The sequence below is a fragment of the Dendrobates tinctorius genome, unplaced genomic scaffold, assembly GCF_039654945.1.
Source record: "Dendrobates tinctorius isolate UK_male_01 unplaced genomic scaffold, ASM3965494v1 ptg000145l, whole genome shotgun sequence".
NCBI classification, from domain to species: domain Eukaryota; kingdom Metazoa; phylum Chordata; class Amphibia; order Anura; family Dendrobatidae; genus Dendrobates; species Dendrobates tinctorius.
Window position 1 is genome coordinate 1,549,580 of NW_027361812.1, and position 22,442 is coordinate 1,572,021.

The 22,442-nt window shown below is 48.2% G+C and overlaps 1 protein-coding gene across 9 annotated transcripts in view; it reads right to left on the reverse strand.

The window, feature by feature from the left end:
* Positions 1-22,442, reverse strand: part of SETDB2 (SET domain bifurcated histone lysine methyltransferase 2) — a 103,322-nt gene that overhangs the window by 77,500 nt on the left and 3,380 nt on the right. For 5 of the 9 annotated variants that reach the window (XR_012220387.1, XR_012220388.1, XM_073546099.1 and 2 more), the window contains exon 2: positions 7,428-7,516. Coding sequence is in view for 7 of the 9 variants with exons in the window: in XM_073546099.1 (XP_073402200.1) it covers positions 7,428-7,516 (89 nt within the window). In the remaining 2 variants the exon portion in view is untranslated. Of the gene's footprint in view, positions 1-7,427; positions 7,517-8,930; positions 9,049-22,442 lie in introns of all 9 variants that reach the window. The other 4 variants (XM_073546095.1, XM_073546096.1, XM_073546093.1 and 1 more) reach the window with 2 other exon arrangements.

Sequence of the window (22,442 nt, forward strand, 5' to 3'; positions counted from 1 at the left end):
ACGCAAGAAGTTTTCCACCTTGAGCTGAAATTTAAAACACTGACCATCATTACCAAACAAAAAACATGTGTGTAATACTAAAAGTAGCCATCTCCATATCTAACCATCAAATAAAATGGCACTCTCTAGCAGTACAGCATGCAAACATGAAATGTGAATTGCAGTATTGCTTTAGAAAATAGGAAAAAAGGAGAATACTCAGCACACAAATTGGCCAATTCATGTGTACCCAGCTGTCGAGAGAATGCAATTTTCTTTGCTGGGTATACACGAATTAGCAAATTTATGCACCAAGTATTCTCGTCCCCCCCCGCCCATTTTCTAGACCAGTAATGCAATTCATACAATTCAAGTTACCATGCTATAGCGCTATAGAGAGCAACTTTGTTAGTTATATATGGAGATGGCTACTCTTATTAAGCACCTGTACACACCTGTTTTCTGTTTGGAAGTGATGGTCAGTCTTTTGTTTGCTGTATGCATAGCCCTGACTGAGCACTCCACCCATCAGCCTCTGGAGACTTAAGGCTGATTGCAGACGAACTTTTTGGCCCTGCGGATTTTTCCGCGCAGAATGGAAGAAATCCGCAGGTCAAATGACCTGCATTTTTCCTGCGGATTTCTTGCGGTTTTCCACTGCGGTTTTCCCCCTGCGGATTTGGTGACAGGGGAGATGGAAAACCGCACAAAAGAAGTGACATGCTGCGGATTTTGTACCGCAGGAAAACCACGCAGAAAAATCCACAGCATCTGCACAGCGTTTTTTTTTTTTCCATTGATTTTAAGGCTACTGTACATCACAATGCGGATATGCAACGTTTCTGCGCGGTAAAATCCGCTGCAAATCTGCATCGTGTGCACACAGCCTTAATCACAGCAGGATTCTACCTTCCCATATATATGTAAGCTATCAGCCCAGGAGAGGAATCACATTAGGATAGGTCCCAGCAAAGACGTATTCTCAATTTTTCCTATTTTCTAGAGCAGTAATGCAATTCATATTTCCTATATTTCATGTGTGCATGTTATAGCGCTACAGAGTGCAACTTTGTCAGATAGACAGAGGGAGGACAAAATGTTAGAGATAGCGGAAAGGCAATCATTGATAGTTTGACATCACCTATGCATTAATACAAAGTCAAGAAAATGTGTGTATAATTGGGTGTCATCAGCAGAGAGATGGTACTGAAAAACTAATGTTTGTTTGACCGATAGGTGCAGTATATAAGTCTAAGAGGAGGGGGCCTAGGACTGAGCCCTGAGGAACCCCGACAGCAAAGGGGAAGAGGAGTCAGCAAAATATACAGTGAAGGAATGTTCAGAGAGGTAGGAAGAGAACCAGTAGAGAACAGTGTCATTGAGGCCGATAGAGTCTAGTATACAGTAACGAGGAGGAGCTGATGATGCATGGTCTCGAATGCAGCAGAGAGATCAAGGAGAATCAACAGGGAGTAAGGACCATTAAATTTAGTTGTTAGTAGATCACTATAGACTTTAGTAAACGAAGTTTAAGTAGAGTGCAAGGACCGGAAACGGGATTGGAAAGGGTCACGAAGAGCGTTATCTGAGAGATAGCGGATTAGATGGGAGAGGACCAAACGTTCCAGGAGTTTAGAGATGAAGGGGAGATAAGAGACAGGTCTGCAGTTAGAAGCGCAGCTCTGATCGAGGGATGCTTTTTTAAGTAATGGCTGTATGCTGGCTTGTTTAAAAAAGTGGAAGGAAAAATACCAGATAAAAGAGAGAGGTTAAGTATTTTTAGATGAGTAGTGACAACCGGGGAAAGGGACCGAAGAAAATTATTTTTATTTATATAGCGCCATTAATTCCTTGGTGCTGTACATGAGAAGGGATTACATACAAAGTTATAGATATCGTTAATAGTAAACAAATTTGCAATGACACACTGGTACAGAGGGGAGAGGACCCTGTCTGTGCGGATAAAGGGGAAGAGACAGAAGGCCGGGGGTGTGGCAGCATGGTTATTGCAGGCTGTAAGCTTTCCTGAAACAGGTGGATTTTCAGGTTCCATCTGAGGGATCCGAGGGTGGTGGATAAACGGACGTGTTGAGGCGTGGAATTCCAGAGGATGGGGGGGGGGGGGATATTCGGGAGAAATCTTGGAGGCGGTTGTGTGAGGATCGAGTAAGTGTGAAGGAGAGTAGGAGGTCTTGGGAGGATCGAAGATTACGTGAGGGAAGATATTGGGAGATTAGTTCAGAGATATAGGGAGGGGACAGGTTGTGGATGGCTTTGTAGGTCAGTGTTAGTAGTTTGAACTGGATTCGTTGGGGAATTGGGAGCCAGTGGAGCGATTTGCAGAGGGGAGAAGCAGGGGAGTAGCGAGGAGAGAGGTGGATTAGTCGGGCAGCAGAGTTGAGGACAAACTGGAGTGGTTCAAGAGAGTTGGTTGGGGAGGCCACAGAGGAGGGTGTTGCAGTAATCAAGGCAGGAGATGATGAGGGCATGCACAAGAGTTTTAGTAGATTGAGGAAGAGACGGATTCTGGAAATATTTTTGAGTTGGAGGCGACAGGAGGTGGCAAGAGTTTGGACGTGCGGTTTGAAGGACAGGGCAGAGTCCGAGAGTTACTCCGAGGCAGCGGATTTCAGGTGTGGGAGAGAGCGTGATGCCATTTACCATAATAGATAGATCGGGTAGGGACGATACATGAGATGGAGAAAAGATGAGTTCAGTTTTGTCTACGTTGGGTTTTAGGAAGCGAGAGGTGAAGAAGGAGGATATGGCTGATACACTCTCCGGGATTCGGGACAGTAGAGAGGTGACATCAGGGTCAGAGAGGTAGATCTGAGGGTCGACCGCATACAGGTGGTACTGGAAGCCATGGGACTTTGAGTTGTCCTAGGCCAAAGGTATAGATGGAAAAAAGTAGGGGCCCCAGGACAGAGCCTTGAGGTACTCCAACAGAGAGAGGGCGGGATGAGAAGGTAGTGTGGGAAATGCTAAATGTGCGGTCGGAAAGGTAAGAGGCGATCCAGGACAGGGCAAGGTCTTTGATGCTAACGTAACAAAGAATCTCTACCAGTAGGAAGTGGTCGACTGTGTCAAAGGCAGAGGACAGGTCGAGAAGGAGGAGGATGGAGAACCGTCTCTTAGCTTTGGCTGTGAGTAAGTCATTAGTAATTTTGGTCAGGGCAGTTTCAATGGAGTGGTGGGGGCAGAAGCCAGATTGGAGGTTGTCAAGGAGAGAGTAAAGATGAGAGGTGGGAGGAAAGTTGAGCATGGACATGCTGCTCAAGGAGTTTGGAAGCAAATGGAAGCAGTGATATGGGGCGATAGCTGGGCATAGCAGTTGGGTCAAGGTTTTTTTTTTTGAGGATGAGTGTGATGGTGGCATGTTTGAAGGCAGAGGGGAAGGTACCAGAAGATAGCGATAGGTTGAAGAGATGGGTTAGGGCTGGAATGATCATGTTAGTGAGGTTGGGGAGCAGGTGGGAAGGGATGGGGTCTAGCGCACAGGTGCTGAGGTGTGATTTGGAAAGGAGATGAGAAAGCTCTCCTTCAGTGATGTTGGAGAGGAAGTTTATTAGGGAAGGGCAGAGGTCTGGTATATGGAGTTGTTGGGGTGGTGGAACAGTAAAGGTTTGCCTTGTTTGGTAGATCTTATTTTTGAAGTAGGTGGCAAAGTCCTCAGCAGAGATGAGGGGAGTTGGAGGAAATGTGAGGGAATAGGGTCAATGGTGCAGGTAGTAGTGCGAGAAGACGTCAGTAGCCTGGTAACTTCTTCCGTGACCGGTTCAAAGACAGAGAGTGAGCAAGATGCAGTGCAGGAGGGAAGAGAATGCATATTAGAGGATCGGGAGAAAATTTCCTATCAGATGTGATCAACTTTTTGTCTAGAAATAATTGGCCAGATAATCAGCACGGAGGTTGGTGGTCAGGGTGTGCACTCTTGGATTGAGGAGGGAATGAAAAGTGTCAAGAGAGTCGTTTAGGATTGTTGGATAGTGCGATGATGAGGATGTTGAAGTAAGTTTGTTAGAGAGGTGAAGGCCAGAATTGTGTGTTTTAAGCATAACCTTATAAAAGGATGAAATCTTCAGCCACATTGGATTTTGTCCACAGACATATGGCGCACCTGGAGCACCGCTGGAGAAGACGTGTTTGCAGCGTGTCAGTATATTACCCCATTTTGTGGGGACTCCCCTTAGTATGTCCTGTTATAAAAGAAAACTGCAACATATCTGAGTACAAGGAACATCCTACCACTGGATTCTTTTTTCTCTAGCATTATGCTGCAATAATTTGCCTATGTCGTGGGTAGATGGTGAATTGGTCACTGTAGTAGTTTGAATTACTGTATGCACAGTGAAGGTTACCATTGTGGTTTGTTTCTATGAAATGGTAGTATACATAGGGTATAATCGAGCTAGCTTGTGACTATCCATCTTCCTCTTGATTACATTTCAGATGTTTTCAATGGGGTTCAGGTCTGGAGATTGGGCTGGCCATGACAGGGATTTGATGTGGAGGGCCTTCATCCACACATTGATTGACCTAGCTGAGTGGCATGGCTCAATGTTCTGCTGGAAAAACCAGTCCTCAGAGTTGGGGAACATTGCCTGAGCAGAAGGAATCAACTGTTTTTCCAGGATAACCTTGTATGCGGCTTGATTCAAACGTCCTTCGCAAAGATTAACCTGCCCAATTCCAGCCTTGCTGAAGCATCCCCAGATCATCACCAATCCTCCACCAAATTTCACAGATTGTGCAAGACACTGTGCCTTGTATGCATCTCCAGGTCTCAGTCTAACCATTTGACGACCAGGTGTTGGGCAAAGCTGAAAATTAGACTCATCAGAGAAGATTACCTTACTCCGGTCCTCTATGGTCCAATCCTTTTGGTCTTTGGCAAACTTCAGCCTGGCTCTACTTTGCATCTGATTGAGGAAAGGCTTTTTTTCTAGCTTTACATGACTTGAGCCATGCCACGAACTGTTCTTGCCGTGCACTTCACCCCAGCTGCCATTTGCCATTCCTTTTGTAGGTCACTTGATGTCATCCTGCGGTCACTGAGTCACATTCGAATAAGATGATGGTCATCCCGGTCAGTGGATAGCGCTAACACTGTGCAACATTTAAAAATTTTAGAGGGTGACTTGTACAAACAGAACTCAGATACCAAGAGAAGTGAGGGCACTGCTGCTCACAGCTTACAATTTATGAGGAAATGTAAAAATGTGCTTATATTGTACAATACAGCCATAATATACTATATAGGGTCTGCACATGATCCGGTCACCAGTCAATATGCGTACAGATATGCGTACAGTACAGACACAGAGAGCTATTAAGTGCATTGATTGTGTGAACAGATGCTACGAGGGTCATGATTTTGAAGAAAATTTAGTATGGGCAAAACGGGAATAGTTAGGTAAGTGAGGTGGGGGATTAGCCCAGACTAAAGAAATGCGTTTTAGGCCACAGTTACAACTGTGGGTATTGGGAATTAATCCAGTTGTCCTATGTAGTGCATTCCTATGAATTGGCATAGCACGTGAGAAGTCCTAGAGACAGAAATGGGAGATTTAGATTGAGGATTTTAGTTTTGAAGCCATTAGCAGAACGTAAGGCACTGGAAGGGTGGTAGACTAAGACGAGGGAGGAGATGTAGGGTGGTGCTGAGCCGAGAAGCATTTTGTGAGCGAGAGTGATAAGTTTATATTGGACGCTGCAGCGGATGGGCAACCAGTGCAATGACTGGCACAAAGTAGAGGCATGGGTGTTACAGTTGGAAAGTAATATGATCCTGGCTGCTGCATTCAGGAAAGATTGGAAAAAGGAGAGATTGGAGAGGGGAGGAGTTGGGAAGAGGGAGATCGATTAGTAGAGAGTTGCAGAAGTAAGAATGAATAAGAGTTACAGTAAGAGTTTTTGCTGAGTCAAAGGTAAGAAAAGGTTGCATTCTAGAGATGCTTTTGAGTTGTAGGTGACAGCAGGTGAGTGATTGGATGTGGGGAGTGAAAGAAAGAACTGAATCAAATATGATACTAAGACTGAGGGCATGTTGCTGGGAAGTAATGATAGAACCACAAATGGAAATGGCAATATTGGGCATAGCAGAAGGAGGAAACACAAGGACTTCAGTTTCTTGACAAAAAAGGTGACTGTGATGACGGAGCTTGCCATATGCTATGCTATACCCTGCTCGCCTCAGGGTCGTGGCTTTCCATGAAGTTCAGTTCTAAGAATCCCCCAAAGATATCCCATGCTGGCAGGATACAAATGAATGCAAAATAAGCGGTCAAAGGAAGTTGCCTAAATGATTATCTTCATATAATTTAGGACATCACAAATAATACCGAAAATGGAAGGACCACATATGAGGCTAAACTATAGCCTTCCCTTTGGAAAATAATGCAGATTGATTGTGGAGGCTGAAAAACCAATCTTACAAGAGAGTAAATCTTCTCTCAAGCCGGAGATGGCCCAGCTATTATATGTTTATCTGAAACGCGTCTCGCAAAAGGCAAAACTGGGTGTATTCATAAAGCCTGGGTAGGGCATCAATATCATTCAACTTACTCATCACATGCAAGGGAGTGAGTATTCTCCTTCACAGGCAAATATCCTTTACCTGTACAAAATCACTGATGGATGCTGAGGGCCAGCTTGTGTGTTTAATCTGCACCATTCAAGGACATTATAAAAAGGGAACGGTTATATATATTTATATTCCTCCCCCATACTCTGGTGAAGTACTAAAAATATTCTCTCTTTTTATACTTAAGGCATATTCCATGCCAGCTTTGAAAATAGGGGATTTTAAGAATTATATGAATCCCTATTGGGAAATTGTTCCCTTGTGGAACTTACCACTGAACTCAACCCCTACATCATTAGCTAAAGTTGTATCTCAAATTGGCTATAAGCATTTAAGGAGAATAAATAATCTAAAAGTGAATTGAGGCCTAAATTAAATAATACAGCCTTTGGTTAATGTGATTTTTCTAAGTGGCCCCAGACCACCTCTTAGTTTGAGACCCCTTGTCTATTTACAACCCCCAAAAGGTCTCGTGAGGCAACTAGTAAAATAAGATACAAAAAAAAAGTTAATCTTTTTCAGATTATGCATAGTGTCGCCTCCTAGTGGACAGCAGCATAACACCCCAAGGTTCTGTGTCCCCCAATTAGGCGACAGAGTAATAAGATACAAAAAAAAAAAAAAAAAAAAAAAAAAAAGAAAAAAAAACAAAACAGAAAAACAAAATAAACTTCAACCTCTATTCCAAACTGCAGTTTTTAGCTCTGCCCGGAAAAAACAAAAACTATACAGGGTTCCTAAAAACCTCACATACAGAGAATACCTAAATGTGCCCAGTTAGGAATCGGAAAAAAAGTGGCCTGGTCTAGAGATGAGATGATTAACAAAAAAAAATAAAATAAAAAAACAACACCTTACTTACGAACACAAATCTTTCTTGGGATTCGTACTGAAGAACTGATACATGGATCGGTTGCTTCTGCAGTCGTTTCTTTCCGCTTCATTTTTCTGCTAAAAACACAAACCCAATTTGTAACAAAAGGAAGCACAAGGATATTCCTTCTATCAAGGCCCTATTAGAACATACAGTAGGAAAAGTATTTGATACAATGATTATTTTGTACGTTTTCCCACCTATAAAGAATGGAGAGGTCTGTAATTTTTATCGTAGGTACATTTCAACTGTAAGAGACAGAATTTTAAAATAAAAACCAATAAAAAAAAAATAAAAAAAAAAAAAAATCACATTGTGATTTTTAAATATTTCATGCAATAAAATGCTATTTAACTAAGTATTTGATCACCGACCAACCAGCAAGAATTCTGGATCTAACAGACCTGTTAGATTTTCTGTAAGAAACCCTCCACTGTGCACCCATTACCTGTATTAATTGCGCCTGTCTGAACTTGTTTATTGTATAAAAGACACCTGTCCACACACTCAAAATAACACTCCTACTTCTCTACCATGGCCAAGACCAAAGAGCTGTCTAAGGTCACCGTGGACAAAATTGTAGACCTGCACAAGGCTGGGATGCGCTACAGGACAACTGGCAAGCAGCTTAGTGAGAAGGCAATAACTGTTGGCACAACTATTAGAAAATGGAAGAAACACAAGACGATTGTCAATTTTCCCTCTGTCTGGGGCTCCATGCAAGATCTTGTCTCGTGGATTTAGGATGATTGTGAGAAAGATCAGGAATTGGCCCTAAACTACACGGGAGTTCCTGTTCAATGATCTGAAGAGAGGGATCACAGTCTCAAACATTACCGTTAGTAACACTATGCCATCATGAATGAAAAGCCTGCAGGGCACACAAGGTTCCCCTGCTCACACCAGCACATGTCCAGGCCCATTTGAAGTTCTCCAGTGACAATCTGTATGATCCAGAGCAGGCATGGAAGAAGGTCTTGAGGTCAGATTAGACCAAAATAGAAGTTTTTGATATCAATGGCACTCGCCGTATTTGGAGGAGGATGAGTACAAGCCCCAGAAACAGTCTCATTCGTGAAGCATGGTGGGGGAAACATCATGCTTTGGGCGTATCTGTCTACTCGTACTAACCTGAAGAATGATATTGCCTGGTTAGTTTTACCATATAGTGAACATGGCAAATAACAAACCCCCCCCAAAAAAATTGTGGAATTGCACTTTAGTTTTGCAGTTTTACGGCACTTGGAATTTTTTTTCCCCATATTTCAGTACACCATTTAGTAAAATGAATGGCGTCATTCAAAAGTACAACTCATTCTGCAAAAAACATGCCCTCATACAGCTGTACTGATGAAAGTAAAAAAAATAAAAAATTAAGGCTCTTGGGAATTATCTGGTCACTGATTTTTATAACAAAAAACACACACACTAAGAATTCTGTGAAAAAAAAAAAAAAAAAAAAAAAAAAAAAAAAAAAACACCTCATCTTACCGATCCTGTTCCAATATTTTCTGGTTCCAATAATTTTCTTGATTAAGAAAGCTGAAGCTGCGTGACAGACCAGAGACTGATTTTTCAGAACTATGTAGACAGGATATGCCTTATTGCACTGTGTTGTAGAATTGATAAAAAAAGAAAAAAAGATTACTACATGCTTAAGTTTAAAAACAGGATTTTTGGGTTGCTTACCGTAAAATCTGTTTCTCGGAGCCTTCATTGGGGGACACAGAGACCATGGTGTATGCTGCTGCCACTAGGAGGCTGACACTATGCACAAAAAAAGGTTAGCTCCTCCTCCGCAGTAAACACCCCACCAACCGGCAGGAACTTCCTCAGTTAGTGAGAAAGCAGTAGGAGAAGTAACAGAATAGATTGAAACAGAACAGACAACTCAACTGTACATAACCAACAACATAAGAACAGGAGTTGTAGAACATGGGAGGGTGCTGTGTCCCCCAATGAAGGCTCCGAGAAACAGATTTTACGGTAAGCAACCCAAAAATCCTGTTTTCTCGTTCGCCTTATTGGGGGACACAGAGACCATGGGACGTCCCAAAGCAGTCCCTGGGGTGGGAAACAAACTTCCATCAGGCCAGTGGACTCACCACCGCTGCCTGCAGGATCCTGCTACCTAGGCTGGCCTCCGCCGAAGCGTATGTGTGGACCTTCTAGAATGTCACAAACGTGTGAACAGATGACCAGGTTGCAGCTTTGCAAAGTTGCAGCGCGGAAGCTCTGTGGCGCACCGCCCAGGAGGCACCCACTGCCCGGGTAGAGTGAGCTCTAATTCCCTGAGGGGCCACTCGATGCTTGATCCGGTAGGCCTCCAAAATTGCCGACCTGATCCAGCGAGCAATAGTAGCTTTGGAGGCTGGCTGACCTTTCCGCGCCCCATCTGGAATGATGAAAAGAGAGTCTGACTTCCTCAAACGAGTCGTTCTAGCTAGGTAGACCTTCTTTGCCCTGACCAAGTCCAGCTTGTTCAAGGAGCGCTCCCGAGGGTGAGTTGGACCCGGACAAGAGGACGGGAGAACAATATCCTCATCCAGGTGGAAAGTGGACACAACCTTAGGAAGGAAAGAAGGCGGAGTCCGTAGAACTACCTTGTCCTGGTGGAGCACCAAGAAGGGGGAACGACAAGAAATGGCCGCCAATTCCGACACGCGCAGGATGGAGGTGACGGCTACTAGGAAGGCTACTTTCCATGAAAGGAGAAATAGGGAAACTTCCCTGAGGGGTTCAAAGGGAGGACCTTGCAGAACCTCGAGAACCAGATTAAGATCCAATGGATGTACGGGCGCACGGTAGGAGGAGCCGCATGAGCCACTCCCTGAAGGAAGGTCTTGACCTGAGGACGGGAGGCCAATGTCTTCTGGAACAAAATGGATAGCGCCGAGACTTGACCTTTTAAAGAGCTGAGGGCAAGGCCCGCATCAAGGCCTGCCTGAAGAAACGCCAGGACAGAAGGGGGAGAAAATGACATGGGCGGAATGTTATTGGCCTCACACCAAGTGAAATAGGCTTTCTGGCCCAGATCATGGTATGAATAACCTGATCGTTTCAAAACCTTGGTCTCAATAGCCACGCGGTTAAATTGAGTGGCGGAGAATTGAGGTGGCAAATCGGGCCCTGAGACAGCAGATCTGCCCTGTCTGGAACCTTCCAGGAGGCGTCCGCGAGAAGGTTGACGATGTCCGCGAACCAAGACCTTTTGGGCCATTTCGGGGCGATGAGGATGACTGGACTTCCTTCTGCTTTGATTTTCTTCAACAGCTTGGGAATAAGGGGAAGGGGAGGGAACAGGTAGGGGAGCTCGAACTAAGACCAAGGAATGGTCAGAGCATCGGCGCCCCTGGCGAGAGGATCTCGAGCCCTGGATACAAACTGTGGGACTTTCCTGTTGAGCAGGTCAACGTCCGGAGTTCCCGAACGATGGCAAAGGTGATGAAATACATCCGGATGTAAGGACCACTCTCCCGCGGCGGGACCCTCGCGGCTGAGAAAATCGGCGGCCCAGTTGTCCATGCCGGGAATGTGCACCGCGGATATTGTTGGAACTGAAACCTCTGCCGAGTGAAGAATTTTGGACACTTCCGCTAGGGCTGAGGCACTCCGTGTCCCCCCTGGTGGTTGATATCTGCCACCGCTGTGGCAGTCTGTCTGAATACGGATTGGCAGGCCCCTGAGAAGTCTCTCCCAGTGAACGAGAGACAGATAGATCGCCCGTATCTCGACGACGTTGATCGGCAGAGCTGTCTCTAGTCGACCACCGACCCTGAACAGTTTGATTGCGAAATATTGCCCCCCCAGCCGAGGAGGCTGGCATCCGTTGTCACAATCTGCCAGTGAATGAGAAAGAATGACCGTCCTAGGGCAATGAAAGGTGACGTCCGCCACCAAATGAGGGACTGCCTGACCTGGTATGAAAGGCGAATTGGACGATACAGGGAAAGAACAGACCTGTTCCACCGAGACAGTATGGCCTGTTGGAGGGGTCTGGAGTGAAATTGAGCAAAGGGAATCGCTTCTGTCAACGCCACCATCCTTCCTAGAACTTTCATGGTTGTCCGGAGAGATGGAAGTCGTGTGGTCTGCAGCGATTGTACATCTTGCTGTAGAGAACTATCTTCTCCTCTGGGAGAAAAACCCTCGATCGACGAGTGTCGAACAATAGGCCCAGAAACACCAGACGTTGTGTCGGAACAAGTCAGGACTTTTTTGTTGACGAGCCAACCAAAATTGGACAGGGTGTAGAGGACGATGGTAAGATTTTGGCGAGCCTGGTGAAAAGACGGAGCTTTGATCAGAATGTCGTTGAGGTACGGAAAAAGAACGAGACCTCTCATCCTCAACAAGGCCATCAACGCCGCCATGATCTTTGTAAAAACTCTGGGTGCGGTGGCGAGACCGAAACGGCAGTGCAACGAACTGGTAGTGGTCCTGGTGAATCGCAAAACGCAGGAATCTCTGATGCCCGGGAAAGATGGGAACATCTTGAATGTCTATTGAACACATGAACTCCTGCGCCTCCATGGAAGCGATTACCGACCGAAGAGACTCCATCCTGAAATGACGCAATCGGACCCTGTTGTTCAGTAACTTGAGATCCAGGATGGGACGAACTGCACCATCTTTTTTCCACACTACAAACAGGTTTGAATAAAACCCTGTGAAACGTTCTGATTCGGGAGCGGGCAAAATCACCCCGGAACTGAGGAGAGAGGTGATGGATGCGAAGAAACCCGGACTAAGGCAGGGTCTTTTGGAAGGACTCGAAGAAACGATCCCGGGGACGAGAAACAAACTAACTATGTTGTATCCTGGGGATACAACTTCCCTGACCCAAGCGTCCTCTACTGAGGCAAGCCAGACGTCTCTGTAGAAAAGGAGTCGACCGCCCAGTTGGGAAGGACCCTCGGGACTTCCTTGATAGTCATGCTGATGTGGACTGACCAGATCTGGACCTGAAGGATCTGCCCTGGGATGAGTGAGATCGCCAGGAGGGAGTGGGTCTGAAGGAGACCTTCTTTCTATCCTGGCGTGCCTGCGGCCTCTGTTGGTAGACCGAAAGGGCCGAAACTGACGCCTTAGCGGAGGCCTACGAGGCTTGGACTGAGGGAGGAGGGAACTTGTGCCTCCAGTGGTGTCCCTAATAATCTGGTCCAGCTGGGATCCAAAGATACGCGCTCCCTGAAAAGGCAGATTGGTAAGGGACTTTTTGAAGACAAATCCGCCTGCCAAGCCTTGAGCCAAATTGTACGCCGGATTGTCATCATGTTGCTGGACGCCTGAGCCGCGCAAGACGTGGCATCCAAGGAGGCAAAGAGCAGATAATCCCCTGCATGGGAGATCTGGTTAGCCAGTTCGGCCGATTGCTCCGGTAGGGCTTTATCTAGGATGCCCTTGCGGAGATCCTCCGCCCAAGTAGCTATGGCCTTTGCTACCCAAGATGAAGCAAAGGCTGGGCTTAGCGCCGCCGCAGCCGCTTCGAATACTGACCTTGCTAGAGATTCTATAATTCTGCCATTAGAATCCTTTAGCGACGCCACACCTGAAATCGGAAGGACCGTGTTGCTAAGATAGTCTGGACACGGGAGCGTCTACAGAGGGGGAAGCCGACCAGTTGTCGGTGAGCTCTTTTGAAAATGGATAGAGCACGCCGAGACGCTTCCCTCTTTGAAAGCGTCTGGTCGGATTTTCTCTCTCTCCCTGGTAAGGATCTTGCCAAACTCAGAGTGGGAGGCGAAGACTCTGGAAGGTGTTACTGCCCGTCTGAACGAAACCTCCTGATCTGAGCGTTTCACAGGGGAGTCTGTATTTCGAAGGTGTGGTTAATCGCAGCAATGAGGTTCTGTACCAAAACCTTCATGTCCGCGTCCTGGTCCGAATCCAGCTCTAAAATCTCTTCGGATGACGCATCCGAGAACGCTTCACCTGACTCGGGTGAGGAGGCACGGGAAGGCGACTGCTGGGAAGGACTCTGTGGAGAGACCAGGTCAGGAGAGGATTCCGGCCGGAGATCCTGCCTGGGTCTTTTGCGGCTTCTGCTGGCTGGCTCAGATGGAACCCCTTGCGACCTGCTGGACCCTGCAGAAGTGTCCAGGGGCAACTTATCAAGAACGGCCACTAGGGACTGAGACACCCTGGTGAGGTCTGCCACAGATTGTGATAGAGAAGAGGCCTAGCCAGGAATGGGGGGGGGGGGGGGGGGGTTCACACTCACGTGGCACAATAGATGGTTCCTGGACGGCATCGGGCTGAATGGGATTACTGCAGTCTAAACCGAGGGGAGTGGGAAAGTTCTCTGTGCTGGCGGACGGGCACGTTCCGGGGTTTGGGGTTAGACATAATGAAAGAAAAGAAGAACCCCGAGGAGATGCCGGAAGGTTGAGGGAAAGAAGGCAGAGGAGGGTGTCAGTCTGCAGTTGCAGAGCTACTCACAGTCCGGTGGCCCGAAAGGCAATGTGCCCAGCTTGTCTGAGATGCAGGGCCGCAGTAGAGGATAACGAGGAACCCCTTTCCGCTGCCCGGTGTCTTCAAAGGCGTCCGGCTGACAGGCTGCAAAGATGGCGGCAGCCTGAGGTAAAAGGAACGCGCAGTTCAGGAGAGAAGAAGGGCGGAGCTAGCCGCCTGATCCGGAGAGAAGACCGCCCGCTGCCCAGCTACAGACTAGGAGGTTGGGTGGTCCTAGAACGGGCGGGAGAGCAGCCCGCCTATAACAGAGGGCGGGGGGCGTGGCCGCGACGGCCGAGTAGGCCCGAAATGAAGCCGGGGACTAAATTAGTTTCGGCGGCCGCCTGTCAGCGTGGGGCGGCGCGGAAGTCCTGCAGCGCTGCCACGGCCACCCAAGAAGAAACCGCCGCCCGAAAAAAGCCCTCAGGATAAGCCCGCATAAGAATGAGGGCGGCGGGGGGGGGGGGGTTCGGGGAGAACAAGGCCCGCGCAGCAGCCGGGGCCTGGCATGTGGCGCAATAGAAAGTGCGGCGGCTGCCGGGAGGTGCAAGCAGCTGAGGACCCTGCGGCACTGCCCTGTGCCGCTCCGAAGAATCCTCCAGTGGTGTCTTCAATAAAGGTACCTTGTAAATCCAACGCTGTCTGAGTCTATTTTCCCCGTGTCCGCGCCTCGTCCGACCGACAGGCTCTGGTAGGCGAGTGGGTGGGAGGCGGGGGGCAAGGACCATCCGTATAGCTGGCACGCACCTGTGCAAAGCTCCTGGTCCTGCTGCGGAGAGCAATGAGGATACGAGGTGGCAGTACACGCCGTACTCATAGTCTCTTGTGGGACTACAGATGTGACTATTCACTCTGTATCCCTCCGGGACTTTGAAAAGGAACGACGCACACCGAGGTAGATATGGGTCTAATGAAAGACCCGTGTCCACCTCCTACTGACACTAAGCTAAACTGAGGAAGTTCCTGCTGGTTGGTGGGGTGTATACTGCGGAGGAGGAGCTAACCTTTTTTGTGCATAGTGTCAGCCTCCTAGTGGCAGCAGCATACACCCATGGTCTCTGTGTCCCCCAATAAGGCGAACGAGAAATATAAATTAAACTATAAAAGGTCAACACTGTATATACACTGCTCAAAAAATAAAGGGAACACTCAAATAACACATCCTACACCTGAATGAAATATTCTCATTGAATACTTTGTTCTGTACAAAGTTGAATGTGCTGTCAACAAAATCACACAAAAATCATCAATGGAAATCAAATTTATTAACCAATGGAGGTCTGGATTTGGAGTCACTCACAAAATTAAAGTGGAATGTAATGTCCATAAAGCAAGTCAAAAATGAGGTTCAGTATTGTGTGTGGCCTCCATGTGCCTGTATGACCTCCCTACTGTACAACGCCTGGGCATGCTCCTGATGAGGTGGCGGATGGTCTCCTGAGGGATCTCCTCCTAGAATTGGACTAAGGCATCCGCCAACTCCTGAACAGTGTGTGGTGCAACGCAACGTTGGTGGATGGAGCGAGACATGATGTCCAAGATGTGCTCAAGCAGATTCAGGTCTGGGGAACAGGCGGGCCAGTCCATAGCTTCAATGCCTTCATCTTGCAGGAACTGCTGACACACTCCAGCCACATGAGGTCTGGCATTGTCCTGCATTAGGAGGAACCCAGAGCCATCTGCACCAGCATATGGTCTCACAAGGGTTCTGAGGATCTCATCTAGGTACCTAATGGCAGTCAGACTACGTCTGGCAAGCACATGGAGGGCTGTGCCCTCCAAAGAAATGCCACCCCACATCATTACTTTCCCACTGCCAAACCGGTCATGCTGGAGGATGTTGCAGGCAGCAGATCACTCTCCACGGCGTCTTCAGACTCTGTCACATGTGCTCAATGTGAACCTGCTTTCATCTGTGAAGAGCACAGGGCGCCAGTGGCGAATTTGCCAATCCTGGTGTTCTGTGGCAAATGCCAAGCGTCCTGCACAGTGTTGGGCTGTGAGCACAATCCCCATCTGTGGATGTCAGGCCCTCAGACCATCCTCATGGTTTCGGTTTCTAACCGTTTGTACAGACACATGCACATTTGTGGCCTGCTGGAGGTCATTTTGAAGGGCTCTGGAAGTGCTCCTCCTGTTTCTCCTTGCACAATGGCTGAGGTAGCGGACGTAGAAGAGCTGGACTTCTTTGTGGGAAAAATGGATTGTCGTTGACAGGTGAGAAAAAAGTTTATTTTAATTTTTACAGTAATAAATTGGAAAATAAGGGTGCCGTGTGTTTATTTCAACTAAAAGGACTTTATTCTTGCTTTTTTTTTATAATAATATGACTATAGAGTTAGTAATGGGGGCGTCTTATAAACGCCTCTCCATTACTAGATCCTGGACTTGATGTCAGCTGACAATAGAAAGCAGACATCAACCCTATTACTCTTCTTACCACCACACCAAGGCAAGCGGCATGAGCGAGGCCAAGCACCATGTTTGACGCATCTTCCGGATGTGCCATTTCTGGGGTGGCTGAGAACTGATGTTGGTAGCCTGGGACGGGCAATATCCCTGGCCCCTTCCCAGGCTATTAATATCAACACACAGTTGTCTGTTTAGTCTTTGCTGGTTAGAATTTATAGGTGGACCTTATGTCATTTTTTTTCTCAAGTCCCCTGTAAACTAAGGGTATGTTTCCATGGTTCGGATTACATCAGGATTAGCTGCGGATTGAACACTGCGTACAGCCACAACGTCCAGATGTTACAGCATAGTGGAGGGGATTTTAAGAAATCCCGTCTCCACTATGCGTACTAAAACGAGGGTGACACACCCACGAATCCGGACATGCGGCACGTCTTTATAGAACACAGCATGTCTGTTTATCTTGCAGACACTCCGTCTCTGTAAGATAAATAATACAGTCTATGGATATGACGTGGTGATTCCGCATGTGTTCAATGAACACTTGCGGAATCACCGCTTGTACAACAGGGGGCGGCGCTTTGGGCAGAGCGGGCTTTCTGTTGCATCCAAAGCGCATGGATTTCGCACCGTTGGAACCTACCCTAACCAGTAAAGGCTAAGCAAACAGCTGTGAGCTGTTATCGATAGCTTGGGAACCTTTTGGAATATTGTTCACTTTCCCAGATTAGTAACATCAGCCTCCAATGGTCGGCTTTCCCTCTGTTGGTTATCAAAATAATGCAGAGGCCCACGCCAAATTCATCATCAGCTGTCTTCAGCTCTCGACCCCTGGGAAAAGTGCTAAATGTACGACTTTACCCAGGCACCGGTACACGTCACACTGATGACATATAGATGTGGGACATTTTGTGGCTTGTGCTGCCGATAAAAAAAACAAACAAAAAACTGACATGTCTGCAGGTTTTTTCACACGGAAACACGGTCTGTATAGAAAAACCTGACGTGCGCACCACCATTGAATACAATGGGTGTGTGTACGTCCGTATTTGTGGTCCTAAAAAAAAACAAACTGCATAGGGACATGTAAAACAGTCATGTGAAGGGGGCCTTAATGCGAATCCTATCCTGGGCTGAATCCTACATTTATATTGGTAGGTAGGATCTTGCTGTGATCAAAACTGCCACATGCTGATGGGTGGAGTGCTCAGTCAGAGAGCCTGTGACTACAAACATTTCATGTTTGCATGTTATAGCATTACAGAGTGCAACTTTGTTAGTAAGGCCTGGATCACACTTCCGTTTTTTCAAATCCTTCACAATCCATCGTTTTCCGTTAAAAAAACGGATCCAACATTTTTTTGGGAGGATCCTTTTTTTGTCCCATAGACTTCCATTAGCGGCTACGTAAAAAAAAAAAAAGTATCTGTTTGCGCCAAAACGGATCCGTTTTTTCACACTTTGGCGGATGCAAAAAAGGAGATTTTTGTGTACTCACCGTAAAATCTCTCTCTTAGCCTTTAATTGGGGGACACAGAACCGTGGGTGTTATGCTGCTGTCCACTAGGAGGCGACACTATGCATAATCTGAAAAAGATTAACTTTGGCTCCTCCTCTGCAGTATACACCCCTGGACGGCGTCAGCCTTCTCCAGTTTTGTGCAAAAGCATTAGGAGGAATATACCAGAAACATAACCATGCCTGTAAAAAAAGGCTACTATAAACAGGCTCAAACAACAATATGAGAACCCAACCGTAACAACGGCCCGCAAGGGCAACAGGGTGGGAGCTGTGTCCCCCAATTAAAGGCTAAGAGAAAGAGATTTTACGGTGAGTACACAAAAATCTCCTTTACTCTGTCGCCTTATTGGGGGACACAGAACCGTGGGACGTCCCAAAGCAGTCCCTGGGTGGGAAGCAGTGGACGAATATTGTGCTGACAGTCCTCTAGTCTTGGGGTACTGCCGCCTGCAGAACCCGTCTACCTAGGCTCGCATCCGCTGAGGACTGGGTATGCACTCTGTAGTGTTTTGTAAATGTGTGCAGGCTAGTCCAAGTGGCTGCCTTACACACTTGATGTGCTGAGGCTTGATGCCGAACGGCCCAAGAGGCCCCTACCGCCCGCGTAGTGTGCCGTGATACCGGCCGGAAGGGGAGAATTGTTGAGACGGTAAGCCTCTTGAATGGTGGACTTGATCCACATAGCAAGGGTGGCTTTGGAAGCCGGTAGGCCCTTGCGAACGCCTTCTGGAAGAAGGAAAAGTGAATCAGACTTCCAGAAGGGAGCAGTCCTAGACACGTAAATACGCAATGCCCTGACAAGGTCAAGCGTATGCAGAGCCTTCTCTACCCTATGAACGGGAGCCGGGCAAAGAGACAGTAGTGATATTTCCTCATTGAGGTGGAAGCTGGACACGACCTTCGGAAGGAAGGATGGTACTGTACGGAGAACTACCTTGTCCTGGTGAAAAACCAGGAAGGGTTGTCTGCAGGAAAAGAGCTGAACGTTCAGACGCCCTGCGTAGTGAGGTGATTACCACCAGGAAAAACCACTTTCTGTGATAGAAAGCGGAGTGAGACCACCTTAAGGGGTTCAAAAGGAGGTGACTGTAATGCTGTCAAGACAAGGTTGAGATCCAACGGACGTTTGTAGGGGGAACCAATCGGGAAACCCCTTGGAGAAAAGTCTTCACTTGCAGCTTGTTAGCAATACGCCTCTGAAAGAGCACTGAGAGCGCTGACACCTGGCTCTTCAGCGAGCCCAGGGATAGCCCGGCGTCCAGGCCTGACTGAAGGAAACCGAGGACCTTTGGAAGAGAAATCTGCCCTCGAGAGTCGCACCATGTGAAGAAAATCTTCCAGGTACGATAGTAAATCCTGGCTGGAGTTGGCTTTCGAGCCCTGATCATGGTTTTAACAACGTCCGGTGAAAAACCTGCTTGGGTCAAAACCCAGGTCTCAATGTCCACGCCGTCAAATTGAGAGCCCCTGAGTTCTGGTGGAAGAACGGGCCTTGTGACAGGAGGTCGGGACGTGTGGGGAGACGCCAGGGGGCGTCTGCTGTGAGTTGCACGACGTCGGCGTACCATGTACGCCTGGGCCAGTCTGGAGCGATCAGAATGGTGGGAACACCCTCTTGTTTGATCTTCCTCAGGACTCTGGAGATCAGGCGGAGGGGTGGAAAAAAGTACAGAAGCTGGAACCAGTCCTGAACCAGGACATCTGCTCCGAGCGACCGCGGATCGCGCGTCCTGGTCATGAAATTGGGAACCTTGGCCTTGAGATGGGATGCCATCAGATCCACGTCCGGGGCCCCCCAACGTTGACAGATCTGACAAGACTTCGGGATGGAGAGACCATTCCTTGTCGGCTGAGATAGTCTGCTTCCCAGTTGTCCACACCCGGAATGTGGACCGCGGAGAGTATCGACCTTGCAGCCTCCGCCCATTGTAGGATACGCGTTACTTCGGTCATCGCCTGGATGCTGCGGGTGCCGCCTTGATGGTTCACGTATGCCACTGCCGTGGCATTGTCCGACTGTACTCTGATATGAGAGTCTGCCAGCAAGTGATGGAAGGCTTTCAACGCCAGGAAGATGGCCCGAATTTCCAGGATGTTGATGGGCATGGTCGATTCCCTTGGTGACCACCTGCCTTGCGCTCTGATGTAGGTGCACCGCACCCCAACTCATAAGGCTTGCGTAGGTGGTCAAAACTTTCCATTGACCGGAGAGAAAGGATTTTCCCCTTGCAAGCGAGGTTGGCTTGAGCCACCAGTGCAGGGACCTCCTGGTGTTTGCTGATAACCGGAACTCCCTGTCGAGGGAGAACGGATTCCTGTCCCAGGACCGGAGGATGGCCAGTTGAAGGGGTCTGAGGTGAAACTGGGCAAATGGTACCGCCTCCATTGCTGCTGCCATCCTGCCAAGTACTCTCATGGCATACCGGAGAGACCTGGGGGACTTGCGGAGGAGTGTGTGAACTCCCAGACAGAGAGCCAGTGCCTTGTCCCTGGGGAGGATCACCAGACCCTTGGAGGTGTCGAATAGCATCCCCAGGAAGGTCAGAGACTGACTCGGGGTAGTCAAGGACTTCTGTAAATTGACTAACCATCTCAGGCGCGTCAGAGTGTCGATCGTGATCGAGACGTTGACCTCGCAGTCCTTGAGGGTGGGGGCCTTGATGAGAAGGTCGTCCAGGTATGGAACGACTACTATGCCTCTGGAGTGCAGAACGTCCATGGTAGCTGCCATGACCTTTGTAAATGTTCCGGGAGCCGTGGCGAGACCGAACGGGAGGGCCACAAACTGGTAATGGTCTTGGTTGATTGCGAATCTGAGAAACCTCTGATGGGTGGGAGCAATCGGTATATGCAGGTATGCGTCCTGTATGTCTATGGAGGCAAGATATTCTCCTTTTCCATAGACGCAACGATTGACCGGAGGGATTCCATGCGGAAGTGACGAACTCGAACATACTTGTTGAGTTGCTTGAGGTCTAGTATGGGTCGGACGCCGCCTACCTTCTTAGGGACCACGAACAGATTGGAGTAGAACCCTCGGAAGCGCTCTTCTGCTGGGACTGGCACTATGACTCCTGCTCACAGGAGGGAAGAAACCGCTTGACGGAAGGCCTGAGCTTTGAGCGGGGATTTTGGAGGGACAGAGGGAAAAAACCTGTGCGGTGGGCTGGTAGTAAACTCGATTTTGTATCCTGAAGAAACTATTTCCTTGACCCACTTGTCTTCTGTAATAGGCAGCCAGACCTGCTGAAAGAGTAGCAGTCGTCCGCCTACAAGTGGGGTGTCTTCCAGAGGGCATGAGTCAGGATGAGGGAAAAGTCTGAGGTTTTCCTCCTTTAGGTTTTTCCTGGCTTGTCTTTGATTGCCAGTTCTTGTCCGGCCTCTGTGCCGCACGTGTGTTGTCCCTGCGGGGGGAACGATTACGGTTTTGTGCTGGGCGTGAGACAGACCAGCCTGAAGAATTCCGAAAGGATCGGAAACGAGATTGATTACGCCTTTTAAATGTGCGTTTTGGTCTTAGTTGGGGGAAGTACTTTTGCCCCCGTAGCATTGGATATCATTGTATCCAGCTTTTCACCGAAAAGACGGCCACTGAAGTACGGGAGATTTGTTAGGGACTTTTTTGAGGCCGCATCCGCTTTCCATACTCTTAGCCAGAGAATACGCCGGATTGTGATGGCGTTTGATGCTATTCCCGCTATTCCTCTTGCAGAGTCCAATGCTGCATGGACCATGTAATCTGCCACCCCTGCAATTTTCACCGCCTGGTCCGCCAGCTGAGGATTTGAAGCTTGAAGGCCCTTTTGCAATAGATCAGCCCAAGCCATGATGGCCTTGGCTGCCCAAACTGAAGCAAATGCGGGAGCCAAAGAGGCACCTGCCGCTTCAAAGATTGAACGAGCCATGCGTTCGACTTGTCTGTCTGCTGTGTTCTTGAACTGTCCGGCAGCGAGAGAAGCGTTTGTGCTGCCAGCGTAGAGACTGGAGGGTCCACTTCAGGCGGATCTGTCCAATCCTTGGTGTCTTTCTGTGGAAAGGGGTAATTTGCTTCCAAATACTTGCGATTGGCGAATTTTTTCTCAGGCTGCAAAAAATGCTTAGAAAGGATTTTTTGAAATTCCGGGTGATTAGGGAAGACCTTCGATGGTTTCTGAACACTTTCAAAGGAAATCTTGTGTTCTAGTGCTTCCGGGGTTGGATCTGAAATGTCCAGCACCCGAAGGATGGGAGAGACGATATCCTCAACTATTGCAGTATTGCTAGGGGGACAGGAGACGAGATAATTCTCTATTTCGTTGTCTGGGTTAGAGTCACATATGCCTTCCGAGTCTGTGGTCGGAAATCGTTGCGGAGATCCGCATGGTCTGTCTCTGTCAGGGGACGGACTAGGTGACCTGGAGCCACTGTGTCTCTCCATGGAGGGGGACGACCGAGTGCTATGTGAGGACGCAGATGAATGCGACCTGTGGTCGGAAGTGGCATGTCCCCGAGATTGAAACGCATGACCCCGGACCTGCTAGCGTGGGCTAGTCTCCCATTTGGGTTCCGGCCAAGGCTCAAGCTGCTTAGCGGCCGCCACCTGACGAATGCAGTCACGCTAGGCCTAGAACGGCCAGT